The 21,054-nt window shown below is 57.6% G+C and overlaps 1 protein-coding gene across 1 annotated transcript; it reads left to right on the top strand.

The window, feature by feature from the left end:
* Nucleotides 1-14,205: 14,205 nt before the first annotated feature.
* On the top strand, nucleotides 14,206-20,848 carry PITX1 (paired like homeodomain 1). The gene is made up of 3 exons (XM_024123117.2): nucleotides 14,206-14,741; nucleotides 17,070-17,302; nucleotides 19,342-20,848. The coding sequence occupies exons 1-3, from the start codon at nucleotides 14,573-14,575 to the stop codon at nucleotides 19,882-19,884; spliced, it is 945 nt and encodes a 314-aa protein (XP_023978885.1). The 5' UTR covers nucleotides 14,206-14,572; the 3' UTR covers nucleotides 19,885-20,848.
* The last annotated feature ends 206 nt before the right edge of the window (nucleotides 20,849-21,054 follow it).

Here is a 21,054-nt window from a genome sequence, read left to right as displayed (position 1 = left end):
CTCAACTAAACTGAACTTACAGCTTCCCAAATGCTCCCCACGTTCCCTGCCTGCGTGTGTTCACCTATCCTGTCCACTTGCCCATACAGCTTCCCCATCTGCTCTGGAGGAAATCTTGCCCATGTCTCAAGAGCCAGTACAAAAATTAGCTCCTCTAGAGAGCCTTCTCCGATCCACAGGCCCGCTCTACTTCACCTGTCGGCCACAGTGACCCAGGGGTGTGGGGCTGGCCAAGTATAAGGATCCCATAGTAAGCTGAGGAACCTGAGGCCCAAGTAGGGGAAGTGTCTTGCCTGGCTGCCCTGTACCTCTTTGCTTCTGCTGTCCTCCTTGAAGACTGTGGGCAGAGAGAGGAAGGGCACCTTGCACGCTGCTGGAGGCGGGGAGGGGGCTGGACCCCCTCCAGCCTGGGTATATCCAAGTATCACAAGCTCCCAGAGTCTAGTGCCAGACCAGCTCTGCCTCCTTGGAAGCCTTACCACTGTGGACTATAGCCAAACTTCCTGGTTCCTAGAGGAAGAGGGACCTTGAGATGTGCCCGTCACACTGACCTCCCAGCCTACCCAGGCCCTCTCAGATGACCCAGCACCTAGGGGTTCCCAGGGAGACGCAGCTCAGTCGGCAAGAAGGCTGCCACCAGCACGGCCCAGGCCCTGGCCAACCGGTCCAAAGCGTGAGAGAATGGAGGTCTCCTTCGGCAGAGAACACAGCCAGGACAAGGTCCCATGGAGCCTCCAGGCTGGACTGCTCCTCCTTCCTCACTATTTATGGCCCTCTGGAGGCTGCGTTCCCCTTTGTTCTGCCAAACAAGCTCACTCCTGACTTCCAAGTCAGCCAGGGACTTGGCAAACATTTGTCAAGACTCGTCCCTCACTTTGTGTTTGTCTCCGCGGCAGGGATCTGGGCTCTGTGTGCAGACAAGCGTCACCCCTGGGGCTCGGCAGGGGTCCCCACGTTCTGCAGCCCCAAGGGCCCAGCTGCAGGCGTACCGGGATGGAGTCTCTCCGTCCACCGAAAGCCCAGCTTCGTGCCACCCTGCCTGAAATGCCACCCCATCCTCAGTCTCATGTGTGCCCCCCAGGGCAAGAACCCCATGAGGGCCCTGTCAGTCAGACAGTCACACCAAGTGGCAGTGAGTTTGAGGTGTCTGGGAGAGGGGAGGAGGGGGAGCCTGTGCGGACTCAAGGTTTGTGTTGAGGGGGCTGAGTGTGAGCCAGAACCCAACACAAGGAGAGGGAAGGAGAGGCAGCAGCAGCTGCCACTGGCTTACCACCTCCATGTGTCCTGAACTCCGGATGGTGCCACCCAGCCAGCCGAGGTCAGTGTGCCCTGATCAAAGCCGCCAGCTGGGCAGGCAGCCTCCAAAAAGGCAGGTACTCTGCAGAGGTGCCAGCCTCAGATTTCATAGTCAATGCCAGGGAGCAGACAGATGGAGGCCTGTGCCAGATGGAGGGCCCAGAGGGCAGCGATGTTCTGAGCGGACTGAGTCTCTAGGCCTCAGTTTCCCTATACGCACAGTGGGAACCCCGAGGGAGAGAGCTCATCAGCCTGGAGCCACACAGGAAGCTGCCTCAGACCCCAAAGGGCAGGGCAGGACAGAGGGGGAGGCCCGGGCGACCGAGAGTCCAGGGCCCAGGCCCACATCCTTCACCTCTCTAGGCCTGCACTTGTTTGATTCCTGGGGATGGAAACAGTGCCTGCTGTACAGATTTGCTCTGAGAACAAAAGGAGCTCATGCACAGAGAGATGTTGGCAAAGGCCCGGCGCACACCTGGGCCTTAATCCACAGGAGCTGGTGTTATTGTTACTATCACTCGCCATCTTGGGCAAGTCGCTGAGCCTCTTCCAAGTTCTCCTCTCCCTCATCTATAAAGCGGGCTGACAGCCGGTTGTGATGAGGAAACGCCCTGATACAAAGAGCCCCACACAGACCTAGCATCCAGCTGGTGTTAAAAAAGCAGCAGGCCCTCTCCGTGGATCCAGTAGGTATTTAATTGGTGCTTGCTGACTTGAATCACGAACAGCTAACGGGAAATTTTAAAGGAGCGAGGAACAGCTGACCCATGGAGGTTCTTCCATCAGGATGGAAGGCCACACCTCGGCACCCCCAGGGTCCAGGACCCTCAGAGATGGGCTGGACAGCCTCGTGGAGAGGCTCCTTACTCTGCAGCTTGCAAACTGTGGCCCAGGGAGCCCTGAGGCTCCTCGGGGTGCCTGTAGGGCCAGAAAGGAATGTGGGGGGAGGGCAGATGAGCCCACTTCTACACCTACCCTCAATCAGAGCAGCACTGCATTCATCTATTTAGGAGTCCTGGTAAAGTTTCATCTGAAAAATGTACCCTTCTGCTAGAAGTAATTCAACTTCTTGTTTTTCACATGAAGAAAAGAAAGCCCAGAGAGTCCCACGGGGCCAGGAACCCAGCACCTTGGAGCTGTGGAGGCCCTTTTTGGTAGCTCCTATGCTGCTCCTCGTGGCACGTGGAGCAAGAGGGATACAGGGGGCTGTGCCCCTTCCTCAGGTGGATAAGAACATCCAGGCTGAGCCTGCCCTTCGCTAGCTTTGTCATGTCCCTGCCCCTACCCCAGCTCCAGGGCAAACTCCTGCTACACCCACCCCTCAGTGGGAAGTTCACTTTCTCCAGGAAGCCTGCCCTGACCCCCAGGTTAGGTTTGCTGCCCCTGTTCTGTCTCCCACAGCCCCTAACCTGCCCCACTTCTAAAGATGCATTCATCTTTAGATCCAGTCCCTCATGAAGGATTGCACCAAGATTGTCTATGACCCCTGAGTCCCCAGCACCCCAAACAGTGCCAGCACATGGAGTGGGTGCTATTGAAATTGCCTGATGAGTTGCCTGTTGACAAACGGAATGGCGTACAGCCTCCACTGTCCTAATCTGTAAAATGGGTGAATACCACCTCCCACAATGAGAATAATGACTGGCAAGTCAAGGTCTCAAACAGCAGAAGTCTTTCTCCTGCTGCCCTGGGTGGTTCTGAGGGCAGGCAGCCAGGCATTATCACCAGGTTCCTCTGCCATAGCAGAGGTTCAGCTCAATGAGCAGAGGCCTGAGCTGGCCATGCGGGGTCCCTTACCAACACCTCAGGGCACCTCACCCATCCGAGGTGCCTGCCAGGCCAGCACGCACCTTCTCAGCACTAGTATTTACATAGGATTTGCAGAGGGGGGGAAACACAAAATGCTTCAAAGCACTCCACAGGGGAGAAGGGACCACAAAGCCCTGGGGATCCAGCAGGGGCTCCTGTAGCCAGCCCTGAGCTGACTCCAGGACCTACCAAGGGCTGCTCCTGATGAGCTCATGAGCCTGTGGCTGAGGCCAGGCCCTGCACCTGTGGCCATCCCTACGCATCACAGCCCTGCTAGGCAGCAACTCGTGGCATCTCCCGTTGAACGGCTGAGAAAGTGAGGCTCACAATGATAAGGGGGCAGAACTGGGATTCCCACCCACTTTGCCTCCAGATGAGCCTCGAGTGCCGAGGAGAACCTGGGCCCAAAGTGAACACACAGGAAATCTCAAGTCCCCGGGTTCTAACCCACTCAGCCCTGGAAGTGGGGCTGGAGTGCTGGGGGGCATAGCTTAGAGAGAAGAATTAGAGGTGCAGGTCCCCAAACAACCATCACAACTCTGCACCAAAACACACTCCCATCTCCCCACAGGGCAGTCAGCCTGAGGAGCCCAGGGAAAATGGCAGTCACTTTGCAGCCACCAGCTCTATGCATCCAAGGTTCCTATCTGAGGGGGGCAGCCCCGCAACACTGAGGAAGCATCAATATTTCATGGGCAGCTCCCTCCTGGCCTCCAATCGTGTTTTCAATTGTCATGAGACAATTCAGAATTTCCAACTCAGGGCTAATAGGCTGCCCTTAGCCAGTCAGCCAGAGGAGGCAGGGGTAATTATTTTAAAAGCTTCCGACAGGGCTGCTCACTGCGCTGGTTCCCCAGATTGTCTGTTTGCGGCAGCGGCTGTGCCCCTTCGGGCCCTGAACGCCCTGTCTCCCCCAGCAGCAGCAGACACCTGGAAGGCTCCTGAAGCACAAGCCACAGAGCCTGTGAGGATGAGAGACACAGACCAGGCCTACAGAAGGGTAAACTGAGGCCCTCTGAAGGCCAGCTCCAGAAAGCAGGGGCCTCATCTTCTCACCTTCATATTTCCCAAGCCAAGCTGTAGCCTCCTGTGCTCCAGGTAGACGGATAGACTGATGGACCAAGAAAGAGACGGATGAAGTGGCTGAGTGAATGCTATTGCAGTATTCTGCTCCTATATCACCTCCTCAGATCCATCCTCCACTACCCAGAGGGAGTGATCTTTCTAATATAAATCTGACCAGATCTCTCACTGTTTAAACCCTTCACCTGCTCCTGTTTGCCTTCAGGAGAACATCCCATCCTCCTAACAAGGACTGTGAAGCCCTGTGGTATCTGCTTCCCACTTAATTCTCCAACTTCCTCTTCCCCCATTCTATGCCTTACCACCGGTTCCAGTGCTATTCCACAGTGGGAGGGGAGAGGGGGAGAACTGTTCCAGGCAAATTCAAAGCCTGTATGTCATTCAGGGCCCTTCAACACCAGGCAGATTTCCTCTCCAGCACTGTGCTCCAAATATGGTTAGAGGTGGCTGTGTCTGCCTCCTTGGCTCAACCCAAATGAGCAGGAGATATCAGTCTTTGTGTGTCTGCAATCACAGGCACAGAATATGAGCTCTCTAAACTTTTGCTGACTTGACAGAGGCCTGTCCAGGAAGGTTCCAGACCAGGGCTCTTTCCATTATTCCATATAAATGCTGATAGGTCTGCAATGAAAAAACTACTTGAGATGCCCAAATGGTTTCTATTTTTGCTTTGGCTGCCAGGAAGCTCAAAGTGCAATATAATAATGCTCAAAGTAATTAATATCTTACCTGATCCTAGGGGTTCCTCTCTACCTTTAGAGCCTCTAATTCCCTCCTCACAGATGAAAAAGGGAGTACAAAGAGATGCCCTTCCTTGATCTAATGATCCATCCCTATATGTGAGTCAGTAGACTCTGAGCCTGCCCTCAGACTTTCTGGTAGTCCTCTACCTCTTCCCATAGATGAATGCAGGAACAATCCTGATGGACTTCAGACTCTCAACAAAGCCAGTGCCTCCCCGCTACACTGGAGTGAACGTCTTACCAACACCATCAGCAGCCCTCTGAGAACCTTCACAGGGCAGGGACTTCTTTGGGAACTAACCCATTCCCCTCCACTTGCACCTCAGAGGACTTGTTGCAGGACAGCAGCCAGTGTTTTGGAGGGAGTATGATGACCAGTCCCTAACATGGTGGTGCTCCCCTGTCCCATCCTTCTGGGGTGGAGCCTGTGACTCTAGCCTGGCCAGCCACAGTCCTGAGCCACTCTTCCCCACAAATTGATTGGTTCAGCAGTGGGCATGCAAGCTGCACCCAGCCAATCAGCATAGCCAAATTCCTTTGCCCCCGCCCCCCGAGGGAGGGTCCTGTGGTTGGCAAGAGAGGCTCAGCCCTGCTCTCAAGGAGCTTACAGGTGGTAGGGGCAATAGGTTTTAATCAATCATTACATAAATACTGATTTCAATACTATTGAAATAAGAGCTATGAAGGGAAAGGACATTCTCCCTGCTTTTACTAGATATTGAAATAAGAAATAGTGCTTGAAGAATCGTTATGCCTTTCTGCATAACTGTGGCAGAAGACATTTGCCCATTATGTTTAGTGTGAATTCATGTGACAAATTCAGCTCAGAGTTTTGTACTACGGGGAAAAACTTCGGACTAGAAGAAGCATGTCAGTTTGGAAGGAAAGACAAAGCAAATGCGTCAGACAACTCTGCTGACCTTTTTTGGTTAGACACCCGGAAGCTCAAAGCTAAACTGATACTAAGGTACAAGGACTGTGTCACTTCTGTTCCTGGTGGATCCAAATCTAACCTTCCTCTCTCTCATGCCCGATTCCTCTGCCTTTAAAGTAGAAATGTGTATGCCCCCACGATGTCAAAATCTAAAGGGAAAATGTGAAAAATTCTTTTTGGAAGAAGTGGAAACATGATCATAAAAAGCACTTTTTACCTACTCCAGTTCACCAAGAACTTCTAGGCTTTCAGGCCCTGATCCCACTCCACCCCACCCGAGCTGCCTGCTCAGCTTCCCTGCTCCAAAACTTCCAAGCAGCTAAGCAGGGGATGAGTAGCAGGTCTACTAAATCAGAGAATGAGCCTCCTCTTGCCTGATTCAACCAACGTGACCACCCTGGGGAAAGAAGGAAACAAAAATGGGAGCAAACTTTTAAAGAGCAAAGCTACCCGGCAGGTATCACCACTTTGAGCCTCTGCTGCCCACCCCGACACCAGGCCACACCCCTCACCTCCACCATCTCCTAGATTTATCAATGAATTGAAAACTCTTATTATTCTCCCATTTCACAGGTAGGGAAGCTGAAGCTGGGAGATGTTATGTGATTTGCCCAAGGCCACGCAGTTAGTAAAAGACAGACAAGACTCCAACTCTGACCATCGGGTCTCAGAGGCAGCTTTTTGACACCACAGGCTCCGCCTGGGAACAAGGACTTACGGAGAATCACATTCATGGGCCCAATCACCACTGAGAACAAAACGCAGAAAATCGCTGTTGTGCAGGAGGAGAAAGGTTTGATTTCCCAGCGCAAGCACCAGAGTGAATGCCACCCCAGCTAGACAAATGTCTGGCCCTCCATACGTAGTAAGGGCCCAGCGGTTACATTTATGCCCAAAGATGCCAGGCACCCAGGGTGTGGGAGGAGGCTGCCTGAGACAAGGTCGGTAGCATCTCAGGTTAGCAGCCCACGGGCCCAGACTGGCCAACAAACCAGTTTCACACATAAAACAGACAAACTCGTGGCAGCGGGAGAAGCAGAGGCTAGAATTCCTGAAGGGCAGGGTCCAAGCCGCGAGATTGCGTTCCAAGTCTGAAATCGGGGGTGTCAGGGACTCAGCTCTTCACCCTTACGATCCTGTGTGCACCGAGACCCACACACCCACCAAAGAGGTGTTCCCGCTGTTGAGGGTCGAGGGCAGGCTGTGGATTCCCGCAACAGCAGGACAGGGTGCAGGGGCCGCCTTGAGGGCCCGAGTGCCGCGGCCTCTGCGAGCCTTGGTCCGGCAGGCTTCCGGCTTTGGGTGTTAGGAGGGCGTCCGGGGTCTCCGCGTTGCTGGCCGGGTAGCCTTGGAAGCGAGGACCAGGGGGCGCCCGGGCAGGCGCAGGGGGCCGTGGCCTCTCCCGCAGCAGCTGTCAGAGAGAACCAGGCAGGGAGGCGCCGCCGGTGACGGCACCTCATGAAACATTGATGCCCAGCCGCCGCACTGCCATCTCCCGGCACCTTGAGCCAAAGCGGCAGCCCTGAGTCCCTTGGCCGTCGGGGGCAGGCTCAGGTGCTCCTGTCCCCGGGGGTAGTCCCAGACCGACTGCCCGCCCGACCCTGTGTCCCATCCCATGGCCCCAGCAGCAGCAGGCTCAGACTGGGCACTTGGGAGAAGCAGGAGCCGGTTTGTCCAATTGGTTTCCGGCACAATGCTTCACGCGGGATATCTGGCCATGGGTGAAGAACCCAGTCGTCTGCGGATGGAGCCCAGTTCCCCTCAGTCCGGCCCATCTCCCAGTTGCCACCAGCCAGGGATAGCCACCAACCAGGCCACATAGGTTGAGTCCTCCCCTGTGGAAAGGCCAAGCAGGACGACTGCTGGAGGGTGCGCAGGCAAGGGGCTGGACAAGGGGCTTCAGAAGTCGGTCTCTCCTTTCCTCAACAGCCCAACCCCTGTGGAGGAAGGGGTGGGGGGAGAATTCTCCAAGCAGAGCAGATCGGGCGGTTGTCCCTCCCTAGTAACCCCTCCCGCCATACACAGAGAAACTCTAGAGTCTGTCCTCAACCTCCCTTGGCTGCCAAGCTCTGCGCAGCGGACTCCCCCTGTCAATATGCAAGAGCAGCTCCCTCCCGCAGGCTGAGCAGAAAGGAGGAAAGGTCGACTCTCACAACCCCGGCTCAACCGTCACCTAGCGGGACGTGGGGAAACTCCGACCAGACCCCGACTAAACCGAGATCGGGCTCAGTCCCTCACGTGTCAGGTGGGAAACTGAGCCCGGGGAGAGAAAGCCTGCGGGGGCCAGGCCGGGACTCGCAGAGCCTTCGTCCGCATGCGGCCAGGCCCCGCCTCCGCGCGCGCAGTCCCGGGGCGCGCTCAATGGCCTAGGGCCCGGGCCACGAGCCGCGCAGACCCCTGCCTGCGCCCCGAGGGAGGCCGGGACCCCTAGCCGGCGGGACTGCGCGCCGTCCCCTCCGCGCCGGTCCCGGCAAGAGCCTCGCTTCCCCTCCCCCCTTCCCGCCTCCCCAGCTAGTGTCCCCGCCTTCCCCGCGGGCGACGGGCGGCGGCGGCGGGGCAGCGGGAGGAGCGGGCCGAGCAGCGGCAGCCGCGTCCTTGCACGCTGGGATGTAGCGAACCAGAAGGGGCCGAAGCTGCGCGCAGAGCCGGAGACGCAGCTGGATCCGGGGCCCTAGCCAGAGTCGAAACCTAAGCCGGAGTCCGTGGCGAGCGAGCCCGGAGCCGAGGAGCCGCACGCGCCGCGCAGTCCGGGTCAGGTAAGAGTCTTTGGGCTAGGGGCGCTGGGTCCCCGCAGTGTTGGGGCGCAAGGAGGTGGTGGCCGAGTTGCGCGCTGTTTGCTCCTGGAGTAGGTGAGGTCCAGCCGGTGGCGCGGGACTGAGCACATCGCGAAGGCCAGGCGCCATCAAGGCAGCTGCAGGAGTTCGTTCCTGCGCCCAGCGCACAATCACAACTGCCATCGTCGGGCGCTACCTCACCTAACCGGTGGACCCACGCCACGCTTTAGCCCTGAGCACCCTAAGAGGGCAAGAGTTTCGGGGGTGCGGGCCCCAGCCCTGCGAAGGGCACACCCCTGGACGCCCTTCGCAGCCCCTCGTGGTGGCACGGACCGCTGGGGACCTCTGGGAGAAAGGGCAAGCGAGAGGGCCGCCCGCCGCTCCCCGTAGCACCCAGGAATGCGGGCCCCAGAACGAGCGGAAGCGCTGGCCCCTCTGCACGCGCGGGGACTTCGGCCTTAGCTTCGCATCAAGAGGGTATTTTTCCTAAACGAAACCGCTTCATTCGTTCGTTCGTTCGTTTGTTCGGGCAGCTGTGCCGCAGGAAAGCAACAGACGTCGGCCGGAGCCCCGGCTCTCTACGCCGCGCACCCCGACGTCCCGCCGCAGTGCTTGGAGGCGCCCCCAGCCCAAAGCAGCCTGCCGGAGCCGCCACCGGTCAGGCTTTTCCTTACCCTGAGAGAAACCCCAAATGCTCTTCGCAAAATCCAATAAAGACATTCCCGCAGCTTCTCCAGGGTTTGGTTGTTGACTCTGGGGTTCCGGAGCACACAGCCGCTTCTCTAGAACCGGGTCTCGGAATTCTGAAATTGAGCAGCCTCCTAAATCTCAGCCGATTCCACTGTGGTTAAGCGAGGGCCCGGTGGCCAGGATCGCAGAAATGCGAACCCCAGGCCGGAATCCTGGTTCCAAGGTTTTCCAATTTAAGAATTCCCTTAATCAAAATATTTGAATCCACTTTTATGAGAAACCAAGGCTCAGGCATTCTCTTGGCAGCCCATTGGCCTCTGACAGCCACCAGGGCCAGAGGGAGGCAACCGCAGGTTGCTGTCCACTTGGCAGAGGCTACAGGTCTAGGGTAATGACAAAAGCTACAGGCAGCAGGGGCAGCGCAGGAGGGGGACTTGCTGGCCTCCTGCCTTTTCCTCAGACTGCTTTCGAACTCCTCACCTCTGCTCAGAAAAGGAAAAGAAGTGGACTGGGGCATACAGACCCGGCTGCCTGGACGCTAGGATGTAGAGGTGGCTTTTGTTGACCTTCAGGCCAGGTTCAGGGTGCCCTTCTATCAGGAAAGTAGCTGCTGGAAAGAGGAGGTTGTGTACAGCAGAAGCTGACCCTCTGCTTCCCAGTTGTGTGATCAGCCATTGCCACTTTCCTAGCCTTCTCTTCCCCTGGCTCAGCCATTCTCAGGAACTATACAGCGACCAGTGGGCTCCGGTGAGCCATGAGCCTGGAGAGCGATGGGCCCTACCAGCTGCTTACGGAGAGTTCTGAGTTTCATGCTCCCATCAGCACCCCACTCAGCCATACTGCCTGAATACATCTCAGCTCTTCCCACTAGGACAGGCTGGGGAACCCCGACTGAAAGGAAGTCACAGGCTGGGGACCTAAAAGCTTAAATGATCCCGTGAGATCATTCCCAGCCCCTACCTGAGCACCCCTTTTCCCATCACTCAGAGATTGCTTGCAGTCAAAGAAACAAGAGTTTTTATTGGGGAGGGGGTGTTAGATCTGGCAGAGGAGGTAGGTGGTCCGGGCTGCACTCCTAAAACTGGGTTTTCTAGTTTGAACTTCTCCACGGCCTAAGAGGCTTAGGGCTGGAATGTCCCAGAGAGTCATGGATGGCCCCTGGGGCAAGCCATGGCACATTCCTTTCCTTCTCCTAAAATCCCTTGATTCTGGTGCAAAGATTAGGACAAGGTACCCCTGTGAGTAGGTGGAAGGATGCCCTCCATGAGGACCCTCCAACCACCCTTCCCAAATAAAATTACTAAGCCATTCTTGGGCACAGAGTCTGTTTTCTGTAAGCCCAGTCTCAGGAAGAGTCCCTATGGTGATTATTTCAACCCGACAACAGCCCAGACTTCTCTGCTGAGCCCAGCCAGGACTCTAAGCCCCAAATTTCCTGAAAGTCACAGAATCATTGCTAGCTCTGTGTGGCCTGGAGGGATGGGGCACATGGTTCCAGCTCCAGTAAGCCCCCTTCCCTTCTCTCCTCATGTCACATCATCAGGTGAGGTGGAGGCTGAAGCAGCAGTCAGGGATCGCTGTGTCCCATGTCAGACATGGGAACTGGCACACAGTGCAGGTCAAGCCTTGTCTAAGGTCAGACAGCAAAGCCAGGGGAACATTGAACCCCTGCTCTTACTCCTGAAAGACAGCTGCCTCCTGTCTTTTTGTGTGTGTGTGTGTGTGTGTGTGTGTGTGTGTGTGTGTGTGTGTGTGTGTGTGTGTGTGTGTGCGCAAGAAGCCCCTACTCTGCCTGGGATAGCAGCCAGCCGAGCGAGTGGCTGAGGAAGAAAAGAGAGCGCCCAGGTCCCTTCTCCAGCCAACACCCAGAATCGGGCCAGGGCCTCCTCTAGATCAATCACTTCCTCACCCCTGCTCATTCAGCACTGCCCAGGTCTAGCAGAAAAGACTCCCCTGGGCAGCCCCCACTAGTCTCGTGTGTGTGTGTGTGTGTGTGTGCAAGAAGCCCCTACTCTGCCTGGGATAGCAGCCAGCCGAGCGAGTGGCTGAGGAAGAAAAGAGAGCGCCCAGGTCCCTTCTCCAGCCAACACCCAGAATCGGGCCAGGGCCTCCTCTAGATCAATCACTTCCTCACCCCTGCTCATTCAGCACTGCCCAGGTCTAGCAGAAAAGACTCCCCTGGGCAGCCCCCACTAGTCTCAGCCCCTCTCTAGGGCTCAGGGCCCCTGGGATGTGGAACTTCACCGGCAATAGTCTGAGCACCTTTCCATCCACACAGCAGGCATTAAGATTTCCAAACATAGGGATTATTGTGACTGCCTGGAGCACTGCCAGGGGCTTGGATCCAGAGGGGCACACTGCAGGTGCTCAATCACTGCATTAAATGGATCAACAGTGAGATACAAGCCCCTCAGACTGAATAGCTAGAGCTGCAGAGTCACAAAACAGTCCCCATCCATGGAAGGCCTGGCTCTTTAGCCCCTTCGGGGAGTGGGGGCCTGTGACCCTCAGCCTCTGGATGCCCGTAGGCAGACCATTCATTCCATGTCCCCATCCAGAGGGGCTCTGTGTTTCCCACCTTGGCCCGAAACTTGGTGGGCTTAGAACACACCCCTGTCAGCCAGACTTTGCACCAAATAGCATCAGAACTCTGTGTTCTGGGACCCAGAGGCCTGGCTGTGTGTACATATATGTGACTGTACTCGGCAGTCCCCTGTGTGGCGCAGTATGTGTGTGTCTGTGTGTGCACAGCACACCTGTATGGGTATGCAGTACGTATGAGTACATGCATGCTATTGTGACCTGTCTGTATCCAGGCAGCCTGGGTGGCACACTGTCCAGTCGGGGTAAGGTGGCTAAACGGAAGATGGAGTGTGAAGGGGCACTCCCTGGCATGCTGCAGCACCTGAATACCTCCTTGAAAGGAGGTTATCTGCTGCGTCAGGAGATTCAGCTAAAAAATGTGGTGAAAGATGGGGCTGAGGGCAAATGCTAGGAAACCATACCCCCTGTGTACCCCTCCCACCATCCCCATACACACCAAGACTGTTTTCACCCTGGGGGTCTCAACTTGGAGAAACTTCCCTTTGGGAGGAAAAGGCTGGAGTTACTGAGGCCCTCCCCCAACCCAAACTCCTGGGATGCATCCTCCCTCTGGCCCCAGCCTCAGACCTTGGCCCCTGTGGCCTCAGGCACCCAGTGAGAGTGGGCCAGCCCTAAGGAACTGCGCCTTTTCCCCAGGGCCCAGAGCTGGGGGCCTTGGGCTGAGGCCAAGGGAGCAAGAGGCAGGCCTGGTTCCACCCTGCCCACGCCCCTGCCCTCATAATCCTTACCAAGGAGCTCAGCCTGGGGCAGGGGTGCCTTCCTCTGATAGGGAGCCAGGTGAGGGCAGGGACTGAAGAGGGTCCCAGACCCTGACTGCCTGCACAGTCAGTCCCAAGCAGAGACCCCAGGAGGACATGAGGAGGCACTAGGCCCTAGGGTGAGGTACTGGGCCTGGAGATTACCGCAGTGCTCCCCTGACCAGGCCGCTGTCCTGCCCAGTGCCGCTTCTGTCTGGTGGAGCAGACAGATGAGGGCCAGAGGGCAGCCTGGGGTCCAGCTGTGGCTAGAGGAACAGGTCAGGGTCGCACCCTACCACCGGAGCTGTCACCTATTTGCTCAGGACTCTGATGTCTCAAGACCAGTTAACAATTGTTAAGCAAAATCCTTCAACAAACTTTACTGAAGTAGGAGGCTTCAACGAGGGACTCATTCTCAGGGGTGGGAAGGGGAATGTCTTTGCCTGTGCTCATAGAGTGCCCGCTGGTGCTGCAGCTTAGCTACCACTGTGTGGGAGAGAAGCTCAAAGACCGTCCTAGGCTTCCTGGGCTGCTGGCCTAGGCTTGAAAACTGCAGTCACCTGGCCTGCCAGGCCTGTGCCTGAAGCTCTGGGAAGCCAAAGTGAGGCCCCAGGCCCTGCGAACGTGCCCTGAAGGGGGCAGAGCCCCATCCTGTGGCAGCCAAGGCCGGGGCCTGGCGGATTTGGTCAGACCATTGAAGGTGCAGAACAAGGGGAGACAGCCCTACTGAAGAGGCTCTGAGGCCTGGCAGGGCTCTTGGGGTCTCCTGCTGCACTCGCCAGCGGCCTGGACCCAACAGAAACGCTTCATCTGATTAGAAGCCATCAGTTCTATCCCAATCCCGGAAAATTGACTGCGGTGCAGAGGGGGAGGCCTGAGAAGAAGCCTTGGGGGAGAGGGTCCAAGCTAATTAGGAGGCAGCATCCGGGGGCCCATTAGAGCGCAGGCTGCTGTCACTCATCCTGGCTCAGGTCCCGGGAGAAGAGGCCGGGTAAGGAGGGGCCGTGGCCCCTCGACGAGGACGCCGCTGGGAGCTGCCAGAACGAGCCCCGGGCTCTGCCCCCACCCTGGTGCTGGCTCGCAGGCGCCCGGTCGGTGCGATCCTCCTTGGTGAACATTCACTCATCCTGGGCTGTTCCCGCCGGGGGCTCGGGACTTCGAGGCGGCCCAGACAGGAGTTGATTCTGAGCGAAACAAGTCATTTGGGGCTTGAGGTGGGCACGAGCCGCGCGGGACTTGCAGGCCAGATGCGTTTCTTTTGTGCGGCCGCGGGAGAACTCAGTGTGTCACCGGGGAAGGAGGGTGAGGCGCGGCGAGGCCGCGGGAGGGGGGAGGCGGCGGGAAGGTGGCTGCGGAGGGGGAGGGCGCGGGCGAGGCAGTGAGGGAGGGAGGGAGGGCGGCAGAGAGGGCGCGGCCGAGCGGGCGGCTCGGGGCTGGATTCCGCCCGCGCTCCCTCGCTCGCTCGTTCGCTCCCTCCCTCCCTCCCAGCCCCCTCCCACCCAGGCCCACCCCACCCACCACCCCTGGCGCAGGGACTGCTGGAACCTGGCGTGCGCGCTGTCGCTTTAAGACAGACTCTGCCGGCGCCGTCCGGAGCCTTAGAAACCGGCCCCGGATCGGGAGCCGGAACCGGGGCCGGGCGGGCGGCTGAGGCCCGAGCGGCGGGAGGGCAGCGCGGAGCGCGAAGCCGGGCTCCCGGTCGCGGGAAACCGCTGCCGCTGCCGCCCGCCTGGCCCCGCAGCCCCGGGCGGTCCATGGGGCGGGCGCGGCGTCGTTTCGGGCGCGGGAAGCCCTGGGGGGCGGCCGCTTAGGCGCTGCGCTCTTGTCCTCGCAGGTCGCAGCCAGGGCGGCCGGGCGCGCCCAGCTCCGGCCCCCGGAGCGCCCGCCGCGGTCCCCGCCTCCATGGACGCCTTCAAGGGGGGCATGAGCCTGGAGCGGCTGCCGGAGGGGCTCCGGCCGCCGCCGCCGCCGCCGCACGACATGGGGCCCACCTTCCACCTAACCCGCGCCGCCGACCCCCGCGAGCCGCTCGAGAACTCCGCCAGCGAGTCGTCCGACACGGAGCTACCAGGTAAGCGCGGCTGCCCGCGAGGCGCGCACGGAGCCTGCCCGGGTGCAGGGAGCCGGGAGCAGGGCCTGGCGCCCGCTCCGCACAGTCACGCTCGCTCTACGCCCCAAGAAGCCTCGGGACCTTTCCTTTTCCCATTCTCCACCTGACGGTGAACGCGGACAAGTAGGCGCTTTATGAAGCGGAAATTTAGTGCTTTTCGAAGGCACTTCCACGCGGTGCCCACCCGCCAAGTGACCTGCAGATGCACGAACCTACAACCGGAGGGTCGGAATGACAGCCCCTCTTGATCAGGAGCAACTAGAACGGGGAGAAAAGTTAGGCTTGCGCAAACGGTTGTCGAAGGGCCGCTTGGACCGAAGGAGAGGAGCAGATCAGAAAGCAATGAGCGGCGGGCGAGAGAAAGTGCCCAGAGAGAGAGAGTACAGACACCCCGACAGACTGTGGGCGACTGACTGAGAGGGAGAGACCTAAGAGAAGGTGGCGGGAAAAGTCGGAAAAGCAAACTGGGGGGGGGGAGAAAAACAACCTTAAGTAAAGGGAAAAGAGAGGACAGCGAGGGCGAGTGGGCCAAGAGGGGCGACCCGGCTCCGGTCAGGACCGCCTAAAAGAGGGATCCCTGCCCCACGTGCTCCGCCGGCGCCCGGAGCCTCCAGGCCGCGGGTCCAGGGCTCCGACTCTGCTCGGCCAAGTCTCCTTCCGCGCTGCCTTTTTGCCCGAGCTCAAGCTTTTTTTCCCCGCGCCAGCTACTGGGCCGGCGGGTGGGCGGCGCGGGCAGTGATGAGGCCAATACCCGGCCCTGCCCGGGCTCCAGGGTCTCCGAACGGCTCCCGCGCTCGCGGTCTTAGCTCGGCGCCGCCTCCGAGCTCCCCACTCCCCCGGCCGTGGGCGCCTCTTCTGCGTTCATTTCTTAATCCACCGCTGAGTGTTTCTCTACGAGTTTTTAATCTCTATTTATTTCTGTTTTGCATCCCTAAGTGACTTTCTCTGAGAGGTTCTGTTTGCTTGGTTAATAAAACAATCAACGCTGGACGGTACTTCTGTTTTCAAAAGTTTTAATCGTGGCCTTTGGTTGGTTTTTATTTTTAAAACCCAGAGAAATACATAGTCATAGATTGCTCTAAAAACCCAAGTCTATGAGAATAAATTTTTTAAATTAACTGTATTTTTCGTTATAGAAAGAATTGCTATACTAGATATATTTCTCTGGAATTTAAAATATCTACATGCAACATTATTCTTCGGGAGATTTTAAAAAGTCAATCCAAAATGGCGCTTTTCTCCGGGATTGTCTCAAAATCCATTTACAGTGATGTTATTTGGGGAATTTAAGTTATCTAACTATAGTGTTGTATTTCCCTGGGATTTAAAAATTATCTCTAGAAGGGCATTATCGGGAAGGGGTTAAAAAAATCTATCTACAACAGTACATTGATTTTTTTTTTTAATCCCAGATAAATAAATGCCTGTGTCTGCCTGGAGTTTATACACTTAACAGCACTGTATTTAGTTAGGGGTGTGTTTGCACGGAGGTTTCTGGCTTCTTAATCTGCATTTGCTGTGTTTCTACCTGCCTATTTTTAAGAATTTGTGACCCTTTCTATGTTTTTAGGCATAGAGCTGTGAGCTTTTCTGGGCTTCTGTGTTTTGTTTTTAAATTCTTTTTCTTTATGTTTCAATGTTTCTATAACTGCATGTTGTTTGTGTAGCTTCAAAGAGAGAGAGGCTAGAGCCCCCAGGTCACCTAGACAGAGTCTGTGGGTCTGGGCTGCCTGGCTGCTGCCAGAGGGATTTTCTGTGCCTTGGGACTTGAGGCCTGGAGCTAAGGCCGAGAACCCGGCTGTGTTGTGCCTGCCCGGTAGGGCTCCCACACGGCCCTGGGGAAAAGAAATTGGAGGGGCTGCAGGCCACTGCCTGGCTCTTGCTCCACCCACCCCCCAGCTTCAGGCTAGAAAGATTTGATCCTAGTTCAGAAAAGCAGAGATCCCCTCTGATTTAGAACCCCAACAGCCCTAAAAAATGTACATTTTCGGGTGACATCAACAGCAGAGCTCCAGCATGAGCCGAGCTATGAGAGCAGGCCCTGCGCAGCTAGGAACCTAGGCCCACGTCTCCGACTCCTGGGCTCTTCTCCCAGACGAGCCTGATCAGAGGTGACTACTGCCTACCCTACCCGGCAGAGGCGGGCTCTTTCCAATGGGTACAATTCCAGGGGCCCTGGCGGGAGGGCGGGCCCCGCCAGGGCTGACCACGGGCGCTTCGGTGGAGCCGGGATGGGGTGCAAAAGGGCATAAGCCCGAGGTGACTGGCGCCCCGTCCTGCCTGCTTCAGAGAAGGAGCGCAGCGGGGAACCCAAGGGGCCCGAGGACAGCAGTGCGGGCGGCGCAGGCTGCGGCGGTGTGGAGGACCCCGCCAAGAAGAAGAAGCAGCGGCGGCAACGCACGCACTTCACAAGCCAGCAATTGCAAGAGCTGGAGGCCACGTTCCAGAGGAACCGCTACCCGGACATGAGCATGCGGGAGGAGATCGCCGTGTGGACCAACCTCACCGAGCCACGCGTGAGGGTGAGCGCGGGGTGCGCGCCTAAGGGGACCCGCGCAGAAGGCTGCCAGCCGGCCCAGCGCAGCCCTTGAAAGCTTAGACCCGCGCTCAGACTATCACTCTTTCCCACACTCAGACCTGCTCCACCTTAGGCCTGCCTCCACCAGAGGCGATTCCACCTTAGGCCCCGGTCTACCCAGCTGCTGCAGAGCCATTTGGTGCTAGCACCCCTCGGCTGCTGCCGCCTCGGATCCCTCTCTGACCCGCATCCTACCTGACCCTCGGGCTCTGCCTCAGCCCCCGCCCAAAGACCTGTGTCCCCAAGGGACGTTCCCCTGCCCTGCAGAGCCCAGAACCCGCTCGGCTGTTGCCTCCTAGACTGAGCAGAGGATTCCCCGCCGCTGGGACCTCCGAGCCGCTGGCGCCTTCCCGCGAAAACGAAAGGGAAAGGCAGATACCGCCTGGCAGCCTGAGAGAGGCCTGATAAGAGCGTAGGCTTGGGGGGGTCTCAAAACTTCCTGGGGCAGTGGTCCCACCCGCATGCTGCTTCTCCAAAATCTCAGGAATTTCTCCACCTCTTTCTCAGCCATTCGGCCAGTCTGTAGCTGAACCCTTTCCCTAATGCCCTTTCCTGTAGGGCTGGGTTCAGGTAAGGAGGGGGGTAGCTCTGGTGGATTGAGTGAGCCTCAGGCCGAATCCCTTTGGAGATGTAAGGTCTCCAACTCAAGACAGGACTGCACCCTCCCTCTTCTCACCCTTTGGTTCCCAGTGAAAACATGGCTTTCCTGCCAGAGCAGCAAGAGAATCACTTCTTCTCTGGGTACTGCAAATATTTAATCAGATATTGGGAGCATGTTCCAAGCTAAACCAAAATCCCACCTGGGCCACAGACTCCCTGCTGTAACCCCAGCTCTCACTCCTCCCCAAGTCAGGCTGGCCAGCCCAGTGGGATAGAGAGTGAAGACAGCACTCAGTAATCCTGAACTCACTAAGCCTGCCTGGGGTTTACGGTGGTACGGGTAGGGTGGGGTGGGGGTGGAATCAGGCAACGCTAGTGCTGGGGATGGAGAAGGCTGAGATGCAGGGGTCCAGCAAGAGAGGTAGGGATACAGCCCCGGGCTGGTCGAGGGCTGCGGAGGGCAAAGGGCTGGGACTAGATGAGGACCGGCAAGCACTGGGAGGTGGGAAAGAAGAGATTCTAACAATTTTGTGAGGAAAAGTGGAGGGGGAGAGTGGAGAGAAACTAGTAAGAAGTGAAAGGAAATTAAATATTTGCAGAAAAACATATTTGGCGTGTATTTAGGTAGCAGGAAAGAAATTAAATATTTAAGGGAGAAGCAAAAGGATCAAGTACTTGAGAAAAAAACTAAAGAATCAACCATTTAAGAGAAACAGTGAAGGTCAGATATTTGGAAAGAAGAAAAAAAACTAAATATTTGCAGAAGAATCAAAAGGATCAAAAATTGGGGATAACGAAGAAAAATGGACTGTTTGAGGGAGAAGAAAATGGTTCAGACAGTGGGGTGGACGGAACGAAAATAAACATTTGAGGCAGAAATGATAATATCAAATATTACCAATAAAGATGGAAACAGACTATCTGAGGAATGAAAATAGACTGAAGAATGAGAGGAGTTGCAAGGTCCTATATTTCAAGAAAGAAAACTACCTTTTGTATTCGAGGAAGAAGAAAATGGATGGAGTATTTAGGAGATAGATGGGGAACCGTTTACGGGAGAAGGCAGAAGATGACCTGGTTGAGAGAGGAAGAAAGAAAACAAATATTTGTTTAAAAAAATTTTTTTAAAAAAGAGGATCCGTATTAGAAGAAACCAGATTTAATTGGGGGAAGAGGATAAAGATCAGAAAAAGGAAAAGACTAATATTTTCTGGAGACAGGAAAGGAACCATTATGGAGAGAAGGCAGGGGTGGAAATATCGAAGAAAAGAAACGGTATTCGGAGAGAAGGAAGCGGGCGGAGGCCTCGGGGCGGGGCGGGGGAGGTGGAGGCGTCTTCCCGCCCTCGGCAGCCCTGACCCTTCTCCTGTCCCCCTCCCCTAGGTCTGGTTCAAGAACCGGCGAGCCAAGTGGCGGAAGCGCGAGCGTAACCAGCAGCTGGACCTGTGCAAGGGCGGCTACGTGCCGCAGTTCAGCGGCCTGGTGCAGCCCTACGAGGACGTGTACGCCGCTGGCTACTCCTACAACAACTGGGCCGCTAAGAGCCTGGCACCAGCGCCGCTCTCCACCAAGAGCTTCACCTTCTTCAACTCCATGAGTCCGCTGTCGTCGCAGTCCATGTTCTCGGCCCCCAGCTCCATCTCCTCCATGACCATGCCGTCGAGCATGGGCCCGGGCGCTGTGCCCGGCATGCCCAACTCGGGCCTCAACAACATCAACAACCTCACCGGCTCCTCGCTTAACTCGGCCATGTCACCGGGCGCCTGCCCTTACGGCACACCCGCCTCGCCCTACAGCGTCTACCGGGACACGTGCAACTCGAGCCTAGCCAGCCTGCGGCTCAAGTCCAAGCAGCACTCGTCGTTCGGCTACGGCGGCCTGCAGGGCCCGGCCTCGGGCCTCAATGCGTGCCAGTACAACAGCTGACCGCCCAGCCGGGCCACGCGGGCCGGCGGCCGGCACAGCGCCGGGGCCGGGACCGGGTCGGGTGCGGGCGCGGAGGACCTGGCGCCTGCGCGGCCCCCTGCTCCCCACCTCCCCACCTCCGGCTTGGTTTTGTGTTTGCTTTCCTGGACCCCACTCTGCCCTCCAAAACAAGACAAAGCAAAAAGACGTCGGAGAAAAGTGCCGCGAAAAAACGGATGCGTTGCAATTTTCCTCGGGATGGCGCGGGTGGTGCGTGCTCGCTCGGGGCCCCGTGGGCCACACTGCGGAGGGGACGCGGCGCGGGAGGCGAGCGCCGAGGCCGGCGGCCCGGAGGAGACGCCCCGTAGCCCGCGTTCCCGCCTGCGAACTGGAGCGCGGACCCCCGGCAAGCCTGGGCCCCGGCCAGGTGCGAACCAAGACGCCCCGTCCGAGCTGGGCCCGGCCGAGCATACCTTAGCTCGATCCGGATCCAAGTTGGCACGGGCGTTGGGCCAGGGATGACGGTACCCAGTCCAGGGTCGGGATCTCGCCGTGGAGTCGTACTAATGGCCCCAGCGCGCCTCGAAGAGCCCTTGCCTGCCTCGCGCCCCGGAAGCTTACTTTAAGGCCAAGGAGCCGCAGCTGGCGGTGCGGACGAGGCGGGAGCATGCGGAGTGCTCGTCTCGGAGCATCCCAGCCCCCAAGCTTTGCCGCAAGCCCAGGCCCTCCCCTCAGCTCCCGGCTAGAAGGTGGCCCGCCTGTCCGGCGAGGAGCCGCCGCCTCACCGCCCGCCGTGCAAGAGTCGAGCCGGGAGAGCTCGGGGAGCGGCCAGGGCCCCACGCCGTGCCCACTTTGCACACCCGCTCTCCGGCCCGCGCCCCTGTTTACAGCGTCCTTGTGTATGTCGGACTGACTGTATAGAATTATAAATCTGTCTATATCGACTTGTCCATGTACATCTATTAAAACCATAGTACGAGCGTGCTAACCACTGCCGAGCCCTGACTGCTTCATTCGGTCTTGGAGGGAAGGCGGGTAGAAAGGGAACTGCACCCCCGTGGGCCCTGCGAGTAGGAGAGAAGAGCCGAAGCCGACCCCGCCAGAAGACCCTACCCCCGCTTCCCCACCACCATTCCAGACCAGTTCAACCCGGCTCCCTTGAGGGCGCAGCCCGGCGCTCCGAGCTCCCTT

Source organism: Physeter macrocephalus, chromosome 8, assembly GCF_002837175.3.
Source record: "Physeter macrocephalus isolate SW-GA chromosome 8, ASM283717v5, whole genome shotgun sequence".
Taxonomy (NCBI): domain Eukaryota; kingdom Metazoa; phylum Chordata; class Mammalia; order Artiodactyla; family Physeteridae; genus Physeter; species Physeter macrocephalus.
The sequence above is the reverse complement of the archived record's forward strand: the minus strand, read 5'-3'. Positions and strand labels throughout refer to the sequence as shown.

Coding starts and splice junctions, on each gene's coding strand:
- PITX1 (XM_024123117.2), top strand. CDS start 14,573: ATGGACGCCTTCAAGGGGGGCATGAGCCTGGAGCGGCTGCCGGAGGGG. Junction 14,742..17,069: donor GTCCGACACGGAGCTACCAG/GTAAGCGCGGCT, acceptor TGCCTGCTTCAG/AGAAGGAGCGCAGCGGGGAA. Junction 17,303..19,341: donor TCACCGAGCCACGCGTGAGG/GTGAGCGCGGGG, acceptor CCCCTCCCCTAG/GTCTGGTTCAAGAACCGGCG.